Consider the following 25,127-nt stretch of genomic DNA (forward strand, 5'->3'; position numbering starts at 1 on the left):
TCCCATTGATCGATCCTCCTCGATCCGTATAAAATATATACACAATACGAAACCGCGTTATCCCCAAAGATCCCGATGTCTGATCGGCTTAAATCGCGGTAACGGCCCCGCTCGTTAATCCATTATTCAACGAGCGGATCGCGCCCTATGTGATGCGGTATCACAGTGAGAATGTGTAATAATTCGGCGTTAAGGGGAAGGGGGTCGCGATCGATCCCCCCGGGCGGCGATGGGAATCGGCTGACAGCCGTGCGGCGGGCGTATCAATTTCGCGGCCGAGCAGAACGTGGAAAGAGAGACGATCTTCCCCGCGTCTTGCTCGCCCGTTCCTAATTTATATGCACAAGTTGATGCTGCATTTGCCTATTAATAATCTAGAACTAATTAATCTAAGGAGGCTGTGTGAACAAGTGGTTGAGAACTCAACAGAGGGAGCCACGGCGTTAATCACTCCATCAGGGAGGTTCAAGTGATTCTCAAGGCCGTTGAATCTTTTTTATTGATAAAATCGCAGTTACAAAGAGAGGGAAAGGTTTTTTTTTTGAAGCATCGTGAAGATTTTGTCACTTGAATTTTGTAGTTTTCTTTGATCTAGTGTTTTCTAAAAAAAAGAGAGAGGGAATTATTGGAGATTAATTTAGGTATTTCTTGGAAAGCGATTGGCAAAATGATGATGAAATTTTTGAGATGTGGAAAATTTTGAAGATAAGGAAAAAGGATGGAAAACGCTATTTTAATCTTCGATGCTTCACTTTGGAAATTGGAGAATTTCAAAAGACGAAATAATTTTCGATGGAATAATTATAATTATATCAATTAGAAGATGAAATTATTATTTTTATAATTGAAGTATCAAATTATTGGGTTATCAAATTTTGAAGAACACGTGACGTAACACCGTGGCTCTTTCAATTTTTTGAAAAAATGAACATGATCGATATATGCAATTAATGCCTCTGTGTTATCGTAATTCATGTAAATCAAAATATACGAAACAAAAAAAAAAAACACGCACGAGCCGACCAGTTATTTTTTCCCTTTTTTCAACCTGTTCTCGTACTCTTGAGAGCTAAAAAAGGAAAAACTCGATGCTTATTGAGAGAATGAGAGGGAAAACACCGATCGACTCGTGAAAGAAAATATATCTACGGTCTTAGGATCGAAAAATTTTGTGGGAAGAATATAGTATACGTATAATAGACAGATCTATCTATAATGTATAAAATATGTACAAATGAGAAATATGTAAATTTACAAATAGTACTGGAATAAGAAATACTGGGACTCAAGAAAACGCATGCACTTCAGGGACTTCGATAAACTATATATATATATATATATAATATATAACTATATATGTGTAGTTAAGTATGTGTGATAGAGTTGTACGTATAATATATGAAAGATTATTTTAACCCTTTCGAGATTAATAAAATAAAAAGATGCATTATAAAACAAATTATTTATTTTTAACGAATTATTAATAAAAAAATTTGAAAATTCTCTATCTTTTCTTTTTAATTATATTTCATTGCTAAAAGAGTCTGGAAAGAGTTAAGATGCGAAGCAACATTGGGATAATAATTACGTACCCTCGACGAATTAAATCTATATATATTCTTTAAAAAATCGTCAAAAAGGGGAGGGGGCAAGGGCGCGCGTAAATTCAATTTACGCATTCGAAGATAGTCACGGGTTTTCTGAAACATTCTCAAAATCTTAGTTCCTTTCCACTCGGGAATCGATTCACGATTTCACGATTCTATTCGATCCAACGATTTGTATCAACGAGTTTCAATGTCTCTGCTTGAAAGAGGAACCCGAAGTCTTTCACGCGACTTCCCAGGACTCGTCCCGTCCCTTCTAATTTTCGAGCGATCCGATCGTGAGATATTGACGATCCGAAACAGGAACGAGGTTTTAAAGTACCGCGGCTTAACCTCCGCGGTTGGACGGCCACGTGTAATTGCAATTCGAATGTATCGGATTACGCGAACGTATTGCGTGTATCACGAATTAACTCGATTTTATCGGTCTCAATCCCTCTTCTGTGGGCAAAAATAATGTCGGAATATCGGTTTGCGAAATTCGATTCGTATTATTCGATCATTTTTCGAAATGATATTTACAGTATTTTGGTGTTGATTACGATTACGATTAATTTGTAATCGATAGGGAGTTAAATTTTTGAACTTTTTGTGTTTAATATTTTGACTGATTTTTACGTTTTTTTTAATTCCATTGGAAAAGGTTCTCTTAAATTTTTAACGAGAGAGAAATTTTAAATTGTAAAATCATCAACTAATAAATATAACTTTTATCAGAGTATCAGAGTTTCTTGCGATATATAAATTTTTCCATATAATAATAGTGATTAATTTTGTACCAAATGAATTAAGTTTTATGAGTAAATTAAATCATCCAATTATTTTATTTAATATTAAATTTGATATAAAAGAGGAAATTATATCCTACTTTTTATAATTTATTAATTCGATAATATGTTATTGTGAGAAATGATTTAGATCATAACAATAATAAATTATCAATATCATTATATTTGAATACCAAACAAAATACATTTTAGCAAAAACTTATTAAATTAAATATATATAGTCGAATTGATTTTTAAACGTTAAACCAATACTAATGTTTCACGAATAAAAGTTCCATTTCACATTTCCTTATACCAATTGCAAAGACAAATTATTTTCCATCATAAATAGAAACACACAATAGAAAACGATATTCACTCCCTTTTGTTACCCTTTCTCCCATCGTAAGCACTGTCCAAATATTAATCAGCAATGTTTGACAGCAATAAAACCGAGCAATTCGTGATACACGTACGATGACAGAAACGAAGACCGAAATTACGTTTATCTCTATCGATTAAACCCGGATGTACAACATTCTACCGTTGATCGTGGATTAAACGAGTTTCACGAATGCAACTCGAATCTTTTAGACAACTCGCAGAAATTAAATTTACACCGAGATCCGCTCTGGTTTCATCGAACCGACGAATTTTCTCGCGACACGAAAATTCTTCTCCGTTTTCATCCTTCTTTTTCCTCCGTATTTCATTCTTTATTTCCCGGACCGTGAACAATTTTAATGAAATAAATTTAATTCGATCGAAATAATTTTCATTCGCGGAATACGTTTTTCTTTTTTTTTTTTTTTTTTTCTTTTTTTTCTTTTTACGCCGTGGAGGAATTCATTGGATTTTTACATCGTCCGCGGGAATAATTAGATTCGCTGATCGATTCATCGCGCGGGACCAAATTACCTATGCAAATGCGGCAAGATTGGGTTACCTGTTGTACATGAGAATGTCTGGCTTCCAGAGCTTGTTTGGTGTAATTCGAAGGTCCTTTACACCTCCGTACTCGGACTCGTTCCATTGGAGGTTGTAGTCCACCCATTCCTGAAACATTGAATAATTATCGTCAGTGAAATAAGTTTTTTTTTTGGAATACGTATCGCGTTTTATTAATTCTTTGCGCGAGAATATTCGCAAATTGATGGTAGAGGATTCGTAGAGTTTTAAATGATAATGCGTACGCTCGTCCACGAGATTAAAAAAAATTGGCAATCTCTGAAAATTGGAGAAAAAAAGTTTGTACAATACTCTCTCTCTCTGGCTCCATTTCAAAGGATGAAACCTCTACTTTTGATTGAATTTTTTAAAGAGGGAATGTTTTTATATTTTTTATACAATTTTTATTTTATACAATTAGGATGAAAAATATATTTTTAAAAATTTCACCGATTTAAATGTCTTTAATTTTTTTAAAACAATTTTTCAATTATTCCTTTTTACAAATCGTTCATTTGTAGAGAAAAGTGATCCTCTTTATAGTGATTTTTAAAAAGTTGATGAACTTTTTTTCATTGTGGTACATTGAGTTTCATGTACATATATTTATTAATGGTTCGTGTATATTTAATAAGAGTTTACTATATATTTACTGGATATTTATTTAATGTGAATAATGTAATTTAAACGATGCATCATTTAAAAACAATGCCAAATGATAATAATATTAATAAACAGATTTATAAATAGAAAATATCCTGATTTACACGTGCTTTAATTAATTTCCTATCTAAATAAAATTTACACGTTGAAACCATGATCAATATTTAATTATTTATTAATATCGATTATTCAATCATAACTTAATATTATCTTATAATATCCTTTGATGAAACACGAATATGATTAATTCTAACAAAAAAAAATAACGTGCCTTACAATTCACACACATATATTTATAACAAATTAAAGAATATAATCTATTTAAAAGAAAAATTCAGTTTAATTTTACTTCACATATAAATGTCCATTATCGGAAATAATTTCAGAAAGAATATCAATTTTCCGTAACACGCAGAGGATAATGAAGCACGAAGAATTACGAAATTAATTAATTAAATCCTTGAAAAGAAAAAACTAATAAAATTAATTATTCAGATACATTCTTTTTTTCCCCTTTCGTTTCGAAAACGATTCAAAAGCCTTGGTGGGATAAACACGCGATCAAATTGAATTCGACGACGTAATTTCGACCGTGAATTTCATCGTCGAACTGTTCTCCACTTTTGAGAGAGATAACCGTGGATCCTTTCATCTTTCTTTGATTGCCTAGGCTTGAAGAATGGGCTCGGAAAACGGCTAAAGCTTGAAGGCATCGTGTATACGAGCAATCCACAAAGCGCGCCGAGATTCGAGGAGATAAATTTGCTAAGAGCTCTAGGTAGAACAGCGGAAATCGGTGCTGGTGAATTACAGCCGAACGACAAGACGCTTCAAAGAGCTCGGATAATTGTTATTGTTTCGAGCCTCGAAAATATCGCGAGAACGTTGAATGGACCATTCTAAATGTAAATTGCCTAAACATCCTCTTTGTGCCTTTTGTTTCGTCTCGACAAGGGGGACGGATTGAAGCGAAACGCAATTAAAAATAACACCAAGACCGATGATATTGAGATTGAAAAAAAAAAAGAAGCCGTTTTAATTGGATTTGTTTGTCCTTTGTAAGATAAGTTCTTAAGAAAAAAGAAGGTTCGAAGGTTTTCCATTTTTTTTTTAAAGCTTAAAACTTATTTCAGAAATTGAACGAATTTATAACGATTAAAAATAATATACAAATTTTTATTTTTTAACGATACAAGCATGGAGTGTTCGCCTAAAGACGTTAAAAAAATTAAAGAAAATTTATAAATTAATTAAACTCAAACCAGATTAATTAAACTTACATTTAAGATTCAACTTACATTTAAACAAATGGCTTAAGATAACAACTTAAATCAATCTTCTACCATTAATAAAATTATCATATGTTTTCACAAATAAAGATATATTAAAATTAAAGAATTAACTTTATTTCAATTTCATGGATTTTGATTGATAATAAGATTATTATTCTTGCATAAAATCTACACTTTTACTTCTCACTCTATCTAGACAGAGACAACAAATTCACTTCGAAGACATTAATATCTCGCGAGATTGAGTCAGTGTCAAAACGAAAACCGCAAGCCAAACGAAGGAAATGGACACGGGCAAAGGGCTTAGGGTGAACCACGCGGCCGGTGGTTGTGTATATTTAAACGAAGCGACTTTCGAGGAATGCGGCGACCTGGTTTCACGACCTGGTGGTGTGCAAGTTGCGCATAGAAAACGCGGTGTTTTATAATGTATACTTCAATTTCCGGGTCCGGGCGGCCGAGTCTCGGCGTTTGCTCATTAGATTACGCGGGTGAATTGCACAAACGAGGAATTCAGAGGGTGAAAGTTCGCCTTCGCGGGGGTGGAGACGCGTCTGCCCGCGGAGATTTTCGAGTTCCTTTCCCTGGCGATACGCTAGCTTCCTGTGAGCCGTGGAAACGAGGCGTAACGAACGTTTCTTTCTTTCTTTCTTTTTTTTTTTTCTCAGTACTGAAATAAAATTTCGTCTCAACGGCTCACCGACCGTTTTCTATTTACTGGCAACTGGAGCTTCCGGAAGGAGTTTCAGAGATTAAAGGATCGCTTTCCCTTTTTTCCTTCGCTTTTGTCTCTTTCTTTTCCCTTTACTTTTCTTCTCTGTCTCTCTCTCTTTCTCTTTTTCTCTTCTTCATTTCATCCGACGTTTCTTTCTTCATTTTCTGATTTTTCGGTTTTCATCCGTGAAGAAACGTTGAAGGATTTTTACCTTTTAATCTTACGCTCTAAGGTATGTTTTCATTTTCTCGAGAAGTTGAAAGCTTATTCCATCTTATGTTATTATGTCATGTTCCATCACGTGATGGTTAAAGTTCATTCCTGAATTCATTTCTCAACAGAATCATCTTTATATCTTATGATGTAAGAGTTGAATAGAATAGAGAAGGAAAAATTAAATAATCCATAGATATCACTTAGTTAATCGTTTAGTTGACTTTACTTAGACTATTTGATCATGATTGATTTGTTCTATTCATGCAATTTCATTTTTGATATTTATTTTACACAATATATTTAAAAACAATTTTTATTTCTCTCTATATGGATTATTTACATAATCCATATAAAGAGAAATAAAAATTGTTTTGTAATTGTAATATAATAATATCTTAGTTAAGAAAAAATTGCAAATTAAAAATTATTTTATTTTCTGAGATCAAATGATTAGCTTTTGTGAAATTTATATATATCAAAATATAATTAATGTACACCAATGTATTTTTGTATTATTTAATTTCTGATAAATTTTAATTAACTTTTTTTTAATAACTAATTTAGAATTAATTAATTTCGATAAGAATTGATTAAAATTTATCAAGATCCAAAAAATGCACAATTTCATCATATATGATTTATGTGCTTTATGCATGACTATGCTACATAGTAGTTTTGTATATTTTCTTGCACAAGATAGATGATATTTTTCGTATAAAATGAACAGAAAGGATTTTCATATTTCAAAACTTTTTGAATTTTTGTTTTTATAAAAAGAATTTGGTCATTTATCACTTTTCGAAACTTACAACAAGTTTACAGTATCATTTATAGATAACAATAATAATAGAAATATAGAAATGATATATTAATTTCTCATAATAAATTATTAATATATATCTGATTATATAATGTTAATTTATATTTATAGTTACTACTTATATATATATATATACACATAAGCAGCTATACAGCTAGAGTCAAATGAAATTATTTTTTTCAATTTCATGAAAAATACTTTCACAATTGCATTATAGTCTTCTGAATAATCAACTATTTTATTCAAAGATTTTCTTGTCAATTTTTTTATTAAAAACTGCCTTTTAAAATTTCGATTTTCAATTTAGTAGTAAATGTGGTAAGCCCTATATAAGATGATCTTTTTGTAATCACCAAAGTATAGTTATATAATATTTATGGTGTATAGTACAATACCTATATAATGCCTCTTTAGAATCTCAATCCCTTCTTGATATCCAAGCACATGCAGGACTAGTCAAAGAAGAATTATCGAAGAAGAAGGGGAAAAAACAAGAGCTAATATATATACGAGATTCTTTCTGAATTTCTTTACAAGTTTCTTATTTTATGGTTATTCTTACGTATGAGCAGATTTTTAAAAAACAAATCATTCTTTGCAATAGAAAGAAAAATTTACAATAAATATTTTGTTAAATGTAACTAGGATTAAAAATAAGGAAAATTGGATTAAATTTATATTTTGTAAAATCATATTATATTAAGAATTAATAAAAAGTTTCACGACAAAATAATTATTTTTAACAAAATAAAAAAAATTTGGAGTAAAATGACAAAAATTCTAAGTTTCTAAGAAATCGCTATAAGTGTTTTTGTAAAATATTAGAAGACTTTTGGTCTCAGGTGTTTTCCATAAAATGTGTAAGAAAAGTTTGAAGGAAACGATTGAACCTCACTGTGGATGATTATAGGTAAGAATATTACAAGTTTCTACACAATGTCTGTGCTAAACAAAGTTTGAACGATATCTTTGTTTATATAATAAGTGAAGAACGAGAGTATGTTTTCTATCTTAGAAATTTTAAGGTAAGTGTTTAAATTAGTCTCTAAATATGAATTAAAAATATTTGCAACTTTTCGTGTTGAATAATAAAATAAATATTTGATATGTTTATAGAAATATAATTTCCTATAATATTATATTATATTAATGTCATTTATTTATAGTAATATTGAATTTCTTGTAATAATTTATATAATATACAATTTTATTATTAGTATTATTTAATAAAATTTATTTACATATTAATACTTTGTTACTAATATTAATATAATTAACTAAATTTGATAAATATTTTTCTTTACTCCTAACATTATTGATAGAGTTTGTTCATTATTTAATTGATTAAAATTTGATTAAATAAAATTGATTTTCTTGATTTTAAATATAATTTTTTTAATAATAATATATAGTAATAATATGTAACTGATATTTATTCCAAATTATACATTACTTCATTATTTATGCATTTTATAATAAATTAAATAAAATAATTTATTATCCTTATAATAAAATTTATAAATAAAATATACAATAATTATTACTTAATCTAATTTCTTTTTTCATTATGTTTTAGATGTTATTAAAATGTGAGAAAAAAATTAGTAATTTAAGGTGAAAATCTGTGAAAAAGGAGCAATAATAAGAATAAATAAAATGGCAGAGAAATTCAGTGGAAGAGAATTTTGTCATAATCCTTTTTCCACTGGATGATATTTCTACGAAGCATACCGACACTTAGGTTTGTGGATTATGTGATCCTGCGAGTGATCAAGTAGCAATGTTACTATCTCTCTTGGGGATTTAATCTCGAACCTACAGAACGTGATCTTTCGAGAAGTACCAGTAGTAAGAGAACATACAAATATTTTATATAGCGTAGAATTTTACTAAGGATTTATAAAATTTTTGTAAAAAGTAAAAATGTAATCTTGACATTATTTAAACATTTCATTAATTCAACAAATTTTACATTTCATTAGAATTACATTAGATTAGTGCATACGAAATTTAAATTTGACAAATTAATAATCGTATAAAGTATCCTATAATGCAATTCACATTATAACTTATCTATTTATTATTTAATTTATTCTCATATAGTAATATCGACCCATATATTTTCTAATATCAATCGTGATAAAACGGCTTGCAAGGACAAAGAAAAATTTCCAATTTTTCAAAATAAGAGATCCTTTGAATGCATCTCCATATATTACAACGGTTATCGGGAAATGGTTGACATTTATACGGGGGAGAAAAAAGAGACGGAATCGGGTTTTGGTCTCTGTAAATGCCCATCGTTCGATCTGCAACGGACTGCCGCATTCATCTTCGGACAACCACAATAGTGGGCGTATGCACTTGGCCGGATCTCTCACGTGCATTAATGCAGCGCGTGCTTTCGGTTAAGATCTAGGCTGAATGGCGATCTTCCGAGACCGCAGTATTACCCTGAATCTACATCGTTACCATCGTACTAATCCGAGGAACCTATCCTATGTTTTTGAGGCAAACGTCGGTCTCAATCGGTTGCGGATAAAATCGATATCGATACTACGCCGCTGCTTCTAATCTAGAAGTAATATTGAAGGTAATATACAGGAATCGTGGAAGAGTAAATTAAAAAAAGAGAGAAAAGTTGCTTTTCTATTTCCAAAATAAAATTTTGGAAATAGAATGAAAAAGATTGGAATAGTTTTTTGTTTTTGATATGTGTTTATGGTGGTAATAATTATTGTGATTAATATAGTGTAGTTTCGAGAAATGTTTAAAATTTAATGTAATAAATTTCACATGAAATATATGTGAGAATAAAATGAATATTATTTTGTGGTGATTCTTAGAAAAAGTGTATATGAAAAAATAATTTTACAGAATATAATTAAATTATTAAAAGTTTAAAATATTTCTAGAATATTTCTAGATTATTAAATATTTTTTTTACAACAAATAGAATTTATATTATTCAAAATAATAAATAAAAAAGTGAGAGATATTTTCATCAAATTAATATAATATAACACTATATAAATCTAAAATCAATAAGAAAATAATTTATCCTAAAAAATATCTATTATATCTATTAAGACTTTCATCTTATTAAAATAAAATTTTTCATATTCATAATACAAAACTTTAATTCATAATAATTCCAAATTTCAAGTTCAAATTTAAATTAACACAATCAAATAATTATATCATCTCGATTGACTAGGAAAAGAAGATCTTTGAAGATACATTTTGTTTCAAGCCGTTATTTTAATTAGTTTCCAAGATTTAGTATTATTAAATCGTTCCAAATGCATCGAGTTGTTGAATGGCGGTCAAAATTCTCGGAAATACTGTGACCTACTTTTTCTCCTCGAAATACGTTCTAACTGAAATATCGTAGTAGTAGTATTCTGTAGTAGTAGTAAAAAAAAAAAAAAAGCTGCGACTCTGCTACTGACCAGCACACAGGTGTCTCATTTAGGATAGGTCAGTGAATGCGTGCGAGGAAGGGACGTGGAGCGAATTATTTAAAATTATGATTCGTTTTTGACCGACGATATTTCGTCGACGAGAAATTCTATCCAAATGAAATAAAAATTACTTTAAAGAGAGAAATTTATATTTTCTAGTTAATAATTCTAGAAAATGTTATAATTGTATTGTATCGAATGAATAATTATATCGATATTATTAATCTTAAAATGTTAATCCAAAAATTTAATAAAATAGGAAATACTACTAAAAAAATTAAAATTAACACGAAACAAATATATCTGTTCATTATTATGTGAATTTTGCACGAAATCTTAATAAAAAATTCTCCTTATTCTTCTCAATTAAAGATTTTGTTATAATTAATATATAGATGAATTTTTACACGAGTTTAGCAATGAATATAAACGTACATAACAGAAATCTTTAGATACCTGCAATTGAGGATAAGAAACGCTAATGATACGTCGTTTGCATATATCTTATCTCTCTGTTTAATCATATGCAACCATATGCATTGAATTGCTTTGCCATTAACAAATCAATCGCGCCACAACGCACAAATATCAATACGATTGTCTGATCATAATTTCTCTCTAGTTACGATGCTTGCTTCGATAATGGGAAGGAATTGAATCCTTTAGATCAGCCTTGTTCTATGAAATACGATCGATAATTAATCCTTACTTCATTTTAATCTTTCTTAAAATTAATAAAGGATAAAAATTAACTTATAGACCAGAAATAATAATGTTTGAAATTAAGTAATAAGATAATACTATATACTAGAACTATATGATTTTAAAGAAAAATATTCTTTAATATGTTTGAAAGTTAAATAATTATCTAGCATCAAAGTCATTTATAGAATTTAATGTAAGCTACACTGCCATTTCACTTCATTTAATAAACCTTAAACGTACAAAAATCTATAGAAAGTATATGATACTTTCAAAAATACTCATACGATATCCTAACAAATATATCATATTTATTTACACGAACATTTTTAAACGATAATTTTTCTATAACTTCAAATTTTAATCTCTAGAAAAGATAATTCTCTCACGTATTAACATCTTGCGTAAAAGATAATTAACAATAAGAATCTTTATGTTTCTTAAAATTCCACATAAAAGAAGAAAAAGAAACGAAAATTAAATTTTGAACAACGCGACTACTCTCAAATAAAGTAAAATAATAATAATAATAAAAAAAAAAAATAACCATCCATTCTATTTAAGGTACACCTTTAAATCTCCATTTAAATCTCGCACACCCGTACAATGATCTCGCCGCTTCGAGGCCACAACAATTTCGATACAATCCGAAACCACTTACACCGCAGCCAATCTTCCTCACCCCTATCTTACCGCGAGAGGGAAGTTGGCGCGACAGCCTCGTCGATAGAAATCTCTGGCAGGATGATTACGCGAGACAGCGCGTTCACAGGGTTCGAGCGAGAAATTATTGATCTCGTTAGGATAATTAGAATTATCGGGTTACGCGGCGAAGGAGATTGCACGGGGGTTGACTGGTGTGCAGCTCGGTTCAGGATAGATTACGCCGGGTTTTGGGATGGGTTGGAAAGGCCGGGACATGCCGTATGTCGGTTGAATTGTTCATTCGACGCCGTCTATGCTTCCCTCGTGTCCAGTCGCGTGTGCAAACGCGCACGTATGCGCAACATACACGGTGCTCCTCTGACCCTGGGATTAAACGCATCCAAACGTGGAAGATCTCGTGGAAATTCGTTAATTCAACAGCGATAAAGGGATGGGTTGGTTACCTCGGTCGCGAGGTATTCGCTTGCAGCGATAGAATGAATTCACTCTCTTTCTTTCTTTCGTTCTCTTTGTTTCTCTTCGGTCACACGATCGATTGTACACGTCGATGACAATGAAACGTTATTGGAATCCGAACGGGGAGTGGCGGAGCCCGGCTTATAGATTTTGTTCGAGACAAAATTAGTTTTCTTCAGTTTTTGGCGAGCGTACTACTCTGGCGGTCGCTTTATTGGGCCGATGTTTTGACGGAAATTCGTGGGGGAAGTTTTTAGGGTGGGTTACAGGGGATGATTGTGAAATGGTTCGCGTGTTGAAAATACGGGATAGAATGGACGAGGGGCGGAGTATTAGAAAAAATAAAGTTTTACTATCAATCTTTATTAGTCGTGATAGTTTGAAGATGTTTGATACTATTGAAAGTTTTATTATAGAGATATTGAAGTAATTTATTTGTATTCTTTAAAATGATTCGAAGGATATGTTACTTGTTTAAAATTTCAGAAGTAAATGTAATTTTTATATGAATAATTAATATTGGAAATTTGTGAATAGATAGATTTGAAATATGAACTTTTTTCTTTTTTAGGCGATAGAATAATGAATTTTTAAAATAAATTCGTACATTTCTTTCATAATTTTAACTAATGCTTCTAAAAACAAGAAATTCATAAACAGATTCATGTTTTTAATTAAATATAATTGAAATTGAAGTAACGTTTATAAATATCCTTAACCATCGTATGAATAAATAAAGAATTTTGAAATATTTTATAATACTCTACAAAAGAAATCTAAAAAAGTGAAGCGAACTGAAAAATTTTAACAATAAAAGAAGTCCACTATTCATATACGAAACAAAATTATGCATAATAATATTATATATATATGATAAATAAAATAGTTTAGTTAATAACAATTAATAAGAAACTATTTTTTTTGCAAAAATGTTAAACTCTTTTCGTTACTTATAATACCGGCTAAATATATTCTGGAAACAGACAGTGTAATATGGAAATGAATCATTAGATATTCCCTTTATGTGTTGGTTGCTCGTGGTTTTTTCTGGTTTAAAAACTTTTTAGAAATGCCGTGATGGAATCGTTTAGAACGAGTCATAAGAGGAAAGGATGTCAAAAATGTAAATCAGTTTTTCTGGAATCCCGAAACCAGCATGGCAGCTACGAAATTTATTAAAAAATTATTCGACAGCATTTGAAAGAATGTTAAAAAGAGAATAAAAAAAAAAGTTACATCGAATTTATTATTTTAGATTAATCGATCATTATATATACTTTGTTAAAAAATTTACTAATTCAATTGATTTAAATAATTTAATAATATAATAAATAACGAATTTAAAACAATAACATATTTATGATCAGTTTGAATTTCTAAATGGCCTATAAGGAACAAACATTTTTAATATTTGAATGTTTCATTTTAATTTTTTTATTATTTTATATTTTATGTAACAATACGTGATATAATATGAATAATATATGATATGATATTAATACTTTTTTTTCGTATATTCAAAAATCTCAATTCATGAACTGTATAATTTCGATAAAAAAATTACAGAAATCTCGATAATCAAGCAAACAACGAGAGATTTAAATATTGATGGAAGTTAATTCCCCTTTTTCATTTACTTTCATTCTTTTTCTGTGTTTCAATTGTTCGTCTCGCGTTACCAATTACGTTAATTGCTTCAGGTACAATGTTAAAACCTTGATTGGAATATTCTCCAATGAATTCGACAGGGATTAATTTCAATTGCATAAAATATTATTCCTTGTTAGTGACATAGTGTTTCCATTTCATTTCAAAAATGACCATTGCTTTCTTCTTCAATACTATATCCTCATACACCATAATCAACAATCGACAAATATTAATCAATTATTACTTTTCCATTTTCAATTTTAATAATACTTGTTGCCATACTTTGCTCTAACATTTGCTATTGATTTTTGATTTAATTCATCCAATGAAATCTAAAATCTTAATACGTTTTAAGACTTATACGTTTTAGACAAAAATTCTTTGTAAATAATAAATAGAAAGTATATCGAATATATCTCTTATACAGAATTTAATATCATTATGAATCAGAGATTTTTTTCGAATATCAAGCTCATTCAGTAAAAAACTCTCTTAACTTCATCTTGCACAAGCAACAAAGAATTCTTCATGAAAAATCTCTCTCTAAAGATACAATTTTATCGCAAGTTTTTTCTACACAAAATTACATTTCCTCCCATCCCACTGTCCTCACGTTTCAAAATATCCTGTATATCCATCCGATTCCTTTTTCCTTTCTTGAAATCCTACAGCTAAACAGAAATATCGTTGAATGACCCAAGACCGGGGTCTTCCTCTAATTAAAGTAACGTACAGACAGAAATAGCCGGATCCATTCCGTTGGAACAAAGCCGTTGAAAAGAAACGATAACGACCTGGTCGCAATACCATTGTTGCAAAGCTAACACGGAGGAACGATCCTCTCGAGCCATTTTAAGGTCATTGGAAAGGCCTCTCCCTCGATCTCGGCGATCCCTCTTCTTTTTTAATTATTCGTGTCACATTCGGACACAGACAGTCCCCCTTTGGCTAGACAAAACCTCGCTCAACAATTCAAAGATACTAACTTGGCTGGTCTCGAAATTTCGTTAATTATTGTTCAATTTGTGAATGAATTGTTTGAAACGGGATTGAATGGCGAACAAAAAGTGTAGAGAATTATTGCGAAGGGATAAATAAAGAGTAATGAAATTTTTAATATTTTTTAATATTTTGATTAGAAAGATAATTCGTTGATAAAAATATATTATGATTTACGTTTTATGTGATATGCATGCTGAGAATATCAAATTGTTTTGACATTGTTAAGTTTTAAAGATTAGAATAAAATTCGATTTTCATATTTTTTATATTTTATACTAGCACGATATATCTGTTGCTGTTATAAAATAACTAACCAAAAATTATATAGATGTTTATATATAAAGAAAACAAAAGAAAAGAATGCCAGTAGATGGCGCCAGCAGATGGATTAGTATTATTCATCTTCTACAGGCATCAATCACTTATTTTATCTTATTTAAAAAAAAATACCGAATTAATAATTATTGTATTATAAAAATAATTACTTACAAAACGTTATACGTTAACTAAAATTTATAATATTCATGTATATAATAAAATAAAAATTTATTAAGACTAATAAATTATATATGTATCATATCTCTTATGTTTCATCTGTTTAAACAACAAAGATTTTGATTTTAATATCTAATAAATAAAAGTGTCAAGATATAAATAGATTACGGATGTTTGTCGCGTATTTTTATAAAAAAAATTCTCTATCATACATGTATTTCTTGAATTAAAGAAAATGAAGTAGTTTTACTTATATAAGAAATATTGCAGTAGACTGTATAAATTCAATCATAAATCATACGTAATCGTGGAACATTATTTTCTATCCTTCTCAAATATTCAAAAGAGAAGAAAGAAATAAAAAAAGAATCACGCTCGAGACGAATCGCGTCTCCATTCGGCCGGTAAATAATGGAAGAACAAAATCGAGGGATTCGATTTAGGTACGAAAGGAACGACCCTTCCTTTATTCCCGTTATTTATCGTATACCAGGAGAATTCACGTTTATTCTAGCATCGAACGATCGTTTTCTTGGATTCGCAACACCTGTGACCAATGTTTAACCGGGTATAGCGAGGACGTGGCACACTTGGCTGAATTCTGAATCTCGGTGGCAGTATACGCGAAGGCGATAATTGCATAGAAATCATAGCCAACGTAGCGTGAATTCTTGAACGTGTCAACGTGTGCACACGTTGACACATGATATACACGGCATATCATTCGTCCAGATCACAAATATTTGGGGGAAATCGTAATTCGAGATCGTTAAAATAGCATCGAACGTGGAAAATGATCAAAGGATTCGTGATTGATAAATTGGAAAAGTAGTGTGAATTTTTATGCACGAATGAAGGAGATTATGTGCAGAGAAGTTTGAAATAAATTAAAGAAATATTGAAATATTTGTATAAACAAATATAATATTGTTCGAAAATATTATTTTTAATATGTATATATAAATTACAAGTAAATATTATTTAATATTTATAATTGAATTTATTTTAAATAGAAATTATAAATGATTTATTTTCTGCTTAGTTGGAACCTAATAAATAATCAAAGATGATTGCGTTTTATTTTGTACTTTTTATTAAACACTGAAAGAATTGATGGAGTTTTTATTATCATTTATTTTATTGTGTGTTATTTTATATGCAATATGTAATATGTATAATATTCTAACAATGATAAAGTTAAAAATTGTTTTGAAACGATTCTTGAATTATTTTAATTCCTGTACATGAGAAAAAAGTTAGTTGATCCAAATTCCTGTGAAAAAATTCCTGACATAAAAAAAAAAAGATTTCATGTTACATTTATTCTATGTCTCAATTGTAATCCAAGTTTGAAGTAATAAAATAGAACATAAAACAAAACCCAACTTTTTCGTACATATCCACGAACATACGTTTTCTCTCGTTATGGATTTCTCTTGTGCCGTGTATATATAAAAATTGCATATTTGAAAAGGGCAAGAGCGAGATAAACAATCGTTCAGAAGGGAAAGACATCTGGCAAAGGGTAGCATGGAAAAACTTTGATAATAAAGAATAAATCTCGAGGGAACAATATTCGACCCTTTTATTTTATGTAAACATTGTTATTTTTCAAGAGATTTCATTGTTGCTTATTCATGTATATTGTATTCGAGTAATACTGATGAATCGACTATCAATCTTATCTCTTAATAGTTATTTAAAACAATTTAAAATAATTGTTCTTTGATCTTCCAAAAAATAATTTGTTTTTCTATTATATATAAAAAAAAATGCATTGACTTATTGAGTGAATGATTAAAAAAAAAAAATTCAATCTTCATCTATTTTATCCTTTAAATCTTACGTAAAATTACAACATAAAATTACGTACAAAGAAATTAAAATTTTTATCTTTTTCTTTCATCCTGACTAGGAAAAATAAATTTGACCTGATTCTAAATTCCTTCAAACCACAAAAAAAATTCAATTTTATTTGAAAATCAAAGAATAGAATTTTGAATACTTTAACATATTTTAAAAAATAATGAAAAAATACTATATTTCAGGATATTTCAACTACAAAAAATAGTATTGTAATTAAAATATCAAAATTCATTAAGAATTGTATTTCTGAAACTTGGAATATACAATATTTCTAATAATTAAAGATATTACATATTTAGTATACACCAAAGATTAAATAAATTTAATTTAATTTTAATTTAACTTTGTATTTCAAATTATAACGAAGCTATTATCAATTTATATTATACTAACAACTAATTAGTAAATAACAACTAGTAAATAAATATAATTCGATTAATTGAATTTATTATTAATTCACATTAAACAAACAATGATTCGATTAAATGCTTGATAGTTACAATCATTACATTTGATATAAATAAAACATTTAATTTAAAACAATTTTTAATATGATTTTTATCTTATATGGAAAAATATTATGCAAAAAGTTAATTTCAAAAAGTTATAATATACATCATTTAATGGTATTAAAGACTTTTCCATATAAGTCTTGCGGTTCAATGACAAATTTTGAAAAATTTAATAAAGATTATATGATATAATTTTTCGAAATTTCTTCTTCAGTTCCAATGATAAAGAGAATTAATAAAAATTTACTATGACAAATGGCGTAGAAAATGATATTATCACTTCTAGAGAAAAAATTTAACCATAATAAACTCTCACAGCTATCCAACAAATGGCCAAGAATATCATTTACGATCTCGTTTAATGATTTCTCGTTATCAATTTGTAACGCTTGATCACTTGTTTCCTGCACCAAAGAAATATTAGAAAAACGTTATTCATTTTACTCCGCATTTCACTCATTGGATTAAAGCGAAGAAAGAACACACTAAAAAGTCTTATTCCGAATGTAGGGTAATGGATCAACTAAATTACGTTTTATCAGGATCCCCTTGTCACTTATCGTTTCATTTTGAATTAATTTATGAAGACATTTTTTGATGGTTTCTTGAATTTTAAACGGGACGAGAATAATTCTAATTACGTCATTTCTTGGATTTTATGCAAAGAAGAATTTAAGCAGTGAAAATTATACGAAGAGACAACTTTTTGAAATGAAATATTTTTTCTACTCTAATAATCTTTAAAAATCTTTCCCCTTCTTTACTCTACTAATATTAAAGAATATGAATAATCTGTAAAATATAAATTGATTGAAAAAATATTATTAAATATTATTGAATCTTCTTCAATGATAGATTAAAATTTGATTTTTTCAATATAAAACTATTTTTTAATATTTTTTATAAATTTAATTATTTGCTTTCATCGTTTACAATTTTTTTTCTTCTTAATATATATCTTCAACGTATAAAATTTATAAACAATTTTCATGCACTTTCTGTACGTCTTTATTTGAGAAGTTACCACCCCGCAATTCTGCATCAAGTATACGTGCATAATGTTGATGTTGATTCGGCTGTGCAAATGTACGATGTGCAAACAAGCAGGGATGAGTGCAATCTACTTTATAACAGTCACAGACGTTCCGTCTGTTAATTATAATTTTTTAGAAGCGGTATCTTTGAAGACTCACCCACGTAAATTAAAAGAGAAACGACGCGGTTGCTGCACCATTTGCTTCAGTCTTCTCTCCGTATACAAAAAGTGATTGTAATATTTTCGAATGAAACTGAATTCAAAGAACATTTGCAGATGAACCATTAATTGTTTACTTTGTTTCATTTAAATATTAATAATAGATTCATTATTATTTAGAGATTGATAATATTTTAATTTAATTTAATTGGAAGGAAAAATTGTATTTCATGATATATTATTATCGATATCGAATATATTAGATATTATATAATAACATATAATATTATATATTTATCATTATCATTAAAATTTCGATTTTTTCATAAATTTTATTAGCTAGAATTATTCATCTATCAGGAATTAGAGAATTACCTTTAGGAGGACTAAATTTTGAACAATACAAGTTTCATAAAACATATAAATAAAATTATAGTATGAAGAAATACAACATATATCTATAATTTATTATTCATTTGAAGTTTAATGAAAATTCCTATACTTTCTCTGCAAAAATATTAATTCATGCATATATTGTAATATTATTACAATGCTGATTAATAATAATTATGTAATAAGTATTATTAAATGTTATCTAAAATATATGAAAATATTTATTTATCTCAAGTATCTAAATATTAAAATTATAATATTGTCCATTAGCAAGAAATACCCAATTTTTAATTTCTAGTTTCTTCCTAATCTAGATAGCTATCATTACTATTATTTTACAACATAATTTCAACACATTTCAAAACAATCAATTAATCAAAATTTCATCTTACTTTTTCAATTCGATCACCAGCCAACTCGTCATCAAACGATCGTGGAAACCGATAAAAAATTCAAAATTTCCATCGCATCAATCATTAATATTATCATCAATAGTGTCAGTCAACGATTTTCGAGCTTTAGTTCACGATATTCGTTATCGTTCGAGTGCAAATGCAATTGACAATAAATCAACCGAAATTTTCTTTCTCGCATACTCGACTCGTTTAATTCGAAAGTCAATTTCTTCCCAATTCCCAAGTTTCCCTCAAGTTTGTGTCAATAAGCTTTGGGTCTACGTTGCGCGGAGATGCTTGGAAGGTGTAATTGGGAAACACCAACAGCTATCAGGCCGCGAAATCGGTGGCCACTTGAAATCGTGGACCCGCAGTAGCGAAGTCAAGTGGTTAATTAAGTTTGAAGCAACTTCGCCACTTCTGTGTTAACTTTCCGACGAGTAGAAAATATTCATTGTTTTGAAATAAGCTTAATGCAAAAGAGGGTGAATATAGATTAAGATTTTCTCGAAGCTTTTAATTATTGCAGAACGAAAATACAATGCAAGCGTATAATAACGCATGAAGCGTTTAAAATGATAATAGCATTTGTAATATCTCTATTGTAACATTCCAAGAAATTCTTTTCTTAATTATGAGGGAGGTAAATAATTATATTTTTTGATTGTTGAAAGAGATGAAAGAGATTTTCAAATAAAATTTTCTATTTTTAATATTATAATGAATGATATATTTTTCAAAAATAATCATACTTGAGAATTCTTTTTTATTGATAATTCTTTTAAAAAATATTAATTACTGTGCAAAAAAATTGTTCGAGAAAATTGATGTACTTTCCACTATTATTTTTTTAGACAAATTCTATTTCAAAATGATGATTAAGCATTACAATATCTATAAATATATTTATACATTCATATTTTATTTGATCCTTAATTGAGTTACTACTTCCCCAAATACAATCATTATACTTCATATATTAAAAAAAATAATAATAAATAAATTAGTAAAATAATTTATATATAATATATAAAAAATAACATAAGAATAATATATAATATATTAGAAGGTATATAAATATTCATGGAAATATATGAAACAATAAAAAGGAATATATATATAAATGTGAAACTATACGAATAAAAATATATAAAGATAATAATTTAATCATATAAAGAACAATTCCTCTCACGGTATAAATTACTAAATGAAATCAACCTCTACCGTCGTAATAGAATATATATATCATTCGTCACCTACCTATCATATCAAAAAATTCACGAAACGCGAAAATTGAAGGGAAATATATGTAAATGAAAACAAGGAACGAGAATATAGAAACCATAACGAACACGTGCACACAGGCCAATCGAGGATCCCGTGGAAACGGAAAATGGTTTCATTTGGTACCGACCGGTCGATTAAGCGCCGTATGAATTTTTAACGAAAACCTGCGGCATTTCACCCCGCAGTATTAAACTGGACGCACTTGCCATCGTTGTTGGCTAACCCCGCAATTTATCCAACTGAATCCACAAATGGTTGCTTGCTAAATAGTTGGAGATACACCGCACTCCTCTTTGAACGTGATTTAGATAGGCGCGAATAAAGTGGCTAAGGTACACCTATCATTTTCTATCAAAAATCCTCCGATTCGTGGCTCGCCTCTTTGAGTCCATCGATCGTTTGGAACCGGTTAAACGTGGCTGGCTTTTAATTGAACTTGGGAAATGAATGAATAAGTTGGACAACGAGCTATAACTGTGTTACAGTTATGACGATCGTTTCAAAGGATTTTATTAGGTTATTTATTTTGTAGAATATTTATTTTGTAGAATATTTATTTTGTAAGAATAGTAATAAGAATTTTGTAATAAGAATAGTTTGTGGAATGATAAATATCGTGATGGATGATAAGTAGACCGTGGATATATTATAAATTTAGTTATATATAATATTTAAGAAGAGTAAGTAATAATTATATTTGTAAACTAATCTAATTTTAATCTAAATTTTGCTTTAATGAATGTATATCTTTTGTATATAGAATGTTAATTATAATAATATTCGTGGAATAATAATTTTGAAAAACGTTGCATTTGTAATTAATCTACGATTTTTGATAATATTTAAGATTATTGTATTTGTAAAGTATTCTATTTAATGTATCATTATATTTATAAACAATGAAATTGAGTTAAAAGTTTTATTGATGTCAGATTTTTTTTTTTTTGCTTGAAACTAAACAATAAATTTATTGAAAAATAAATTTATTTATCTTTATATGAAAAATAAACTAATTATCCGAGATTTTTAACAGTAATATTTTTAAAATTTTATTCTATATGATTAATTTGAGTTGAGTTTCATTCATTGATTTTTCTCGTGTAGATATTATCAATGAAATAATAAATTGATTTTATCCACAATTTTAATATCATCATTTTAATGAATGTTAAATTTACATATCGCAAATTTCGCAATATAATTTTTCAAAAGGATTAATTATTCTCATTTTTTTTACAACTTTATTTCTAATTTCTAATTTTTTTTAGAGTTCAAAATGAAATAATAATTTTTTTTTTATATACACCATCCCTCCATGGATGCTTTCGATGAAATAAACATTCGCGATAAAACTTATTTCGCTCAATTGATTCAAAATTGGGAACGATAATACAAATCTATAAGTAAAATAATCCACGATTCTAACTGAAGAGCGAATCGTTGAGATTGGGGAAAAAGTTGAAAGACGAGAGAAAGAGCCGGCGACTGAAATTCAATGTGGAATTTAATTCAGACTCTGGAAATCTTCTATTGATGTCCAGGAATTTATCGACGGCTCCGAAAAATTGATTCCTCCCACTCTTTGATTCACAGTGAATTACAGCTTTCTCAACGAAACAAATATTTGAAGGATTCGGCCACTCTCCCTCTCGTTTTAAGCAATCATTATTCCTTTCTGTGCACGAGCAAAAAAAAAAAAAAAAAAAGGATTTCTCATTTTCCAAGCACTGTTCTCCTAGAAAGCTAATTTACCAGGTTGGAAATAGATTTTGGTTATCCGCCCATACACTGAATTATCCGATTTATTACTCTATTCCGTGAAAAAATTCTCATCGTATCGTTTTATATATAGAAGACGAAAAAACGAAAATATTCAAGAGCTTGATTTAAACGAAACTATTGATAACAGAAATATTGGAGTTAAATTCTGAGAATACTGTTGTAATTACTATGAGATATTGAGATTATACAAGCGAATTTTTTTATTGGAATATCACTCTGAGAGGATGAGATGAATCTTTAAAGTTAATTTTCTATTTTTATTTCTTTTTTTAATATAATTTTAATATATGAAATAGAGCAAAATTTGAAATATATAAAATGTTCAAATTTTAGTGCTCTATTACCCAATTGTAAAAATATTCTCAGATAAAATTTTATTCAAATTTAAATGCTAAAACATGGATTTCATTTCTTTAAAGAAATAATTTTAACTATACACAAACTTCCAAAATCAAAATGATATATATATTTTTGACGATGTATATTGTAATGTGTTGATTGTCTTTCGTATATTGTAACGTGTTCCTATGCTTTGAAAATGAATGGAATTTGCATTCGAATATAAATGACAAATATTAATTTTCATACAATTTGTAGATAATCATTTTCATTCGTTTTACTGAAATATTCTAGTTGGATGAATTATTCATCACAGGAATATTTGCAAAAATTTTCTTTCTCATAAGTAATTGTTATTATCGGCAATAAATCAAATTGCAGCAGCGAAATAGAGAAAAATTGTAATTTTGGAAAAACGAAAAATTAAATGGATTATATTTAACATAAGATAGAATTTACGAAATTTCAATTTTAATGGAAAATTATTAACAATGGAAATTATAAAATTGTATTGAAAATGTTTTTACTCGACTAAAATGTTCCTATTCGACTAAAAGCAATCGCTCTGAATTCGATTTAAATGAATGAAATGAATTAAAATTCAATCGTGTATTAATCGAAATTTTATGGGGCGAGGAAATCGTAATATGAACACTAGATCAATAAAAATTACTAATATGCAATATTTAAAGAATGCACAGAGTAAGCCGTTTTCCAAAATTACTTCATTATCATAACTTCCTTTAAATTAAACAATTAATAAATAATTCAGAATATGAAATTTTTGATTATCTATATATATATAACTAACATTAAATTTGTTAATATTTACTTTAAAAAATTTATATTAAGGAAACATAACCTTTCTCAAAATTGCATTATAAATCATGTCAATACATATACAATTATATACATATGTATATAATTTCAGAAAAAAAGACTAACAATCTACTTTATAGAAAAATAATATTTAAAGAATATATATATAAAGAGTATAAGAATTCATAAGAAATTTTAACGAATAGTTTATATTACACAATGATTAATAACTCAAAGTATTAGATCTAAGAAATTACTTTAAACAGAAAATCAGCATTTCTGCATATCTAATGAATTACTAAGACCTAACGTTTACACTCTTAACAGCGACAGACATGTCGTAAATCCATGATACCGCGCAGGAGCAATTCACATGTACGGTCACTGCCTTCTGCTTAAATCTAGTTTGTTGACCTATTATTATGATGTATTATTACGTCTACTAACATCTGTTAATCTTAACAGCTCCCACGAGTTCTAAGTTCCATAGCATTGTCTGTTTTCTTGAATTACTTCCATTAACTTCCATTAAAACTTTCATTATCCGACTTAATTAATAAAGAACTTCCTTATATTATATATCTTCCAATTTTTCAGATATTTTCATCTCAATAATTATACACTAATTATAAATACGCATTTACGTTTCGATTTCAAATTAAATTTCTGTTGTTGTGTTTTCCAAGTAAATAAAACAAACATTGCTATAGGATATAGAATTTGCAATTACGAGGCCTCCATATTTGGCAGAGAATATTATATGACTAGTTACGAGTAATATTCGTTGTATTAAAGAAAAGTGTCATTGCGAATACAAATAATATACAATATTCGAATCGATGTATGTATCAGAAATACTAATTAAAAATATAGATTTAAATAATACGATATCAGGAAATATATTTAAAAGCAATAAGAAGTGCGCGTATCAAATCACTGAATTTACAATTGGAAAAGGTTTCAACTTGCAGCGGAGAGATAATGAGATAATGAGAGGCAGAGGCACTTAAAGCTCATGCGCCCTGAAAATCATCATCGTTAGGAAGTTCACGAGCTCTCAAGCAGCGTTACCATTT

General features: G+C 28.5%; 1 protein-coding gene across 6 annotated transcripts in view; it reads right to left on the reverse strand.

Annotated features, from left to right (window-relative positions):
• LOC102674460 (neuronal acetylcholine receptor subunit alpha-7) overlaps positions 1-25,127 on the reverse strand; it is a 362,879-nt gene that overhangs the window by 174,843 nt on the left and 162,909 nt on the right. For all 6 annotated transcript variants that reach the window (XM_006623887.2, XM_006623889.2, XM_031514304.1 and 3 more), the window contains exon 6: positions 3,321-3,430. In XM_006623887.2, the coding sequence (XP_006623950.1) occupies positions 3,321-3,430 (110 nt within the window). The remainder of the gene's footprint in view (positions 1-3,320; positions 3,431-25,127) is intronic.

This window comes from Apis dorsata, unplaced genomic scaffold, assembly GCF_000469605.1.
Source record: "Apis dorsata unplaced genomic scaffold, Apis dorsata 1.3 scaffold_968, whole genome shotgun sequence".
Classification (NCBI taxonomy): domain Eukaryota; kingdom Metazoa; phylum Arthropoda; class Insecta; order Hymenoptera; family Apidae; genus Apis; species Apis dorsata.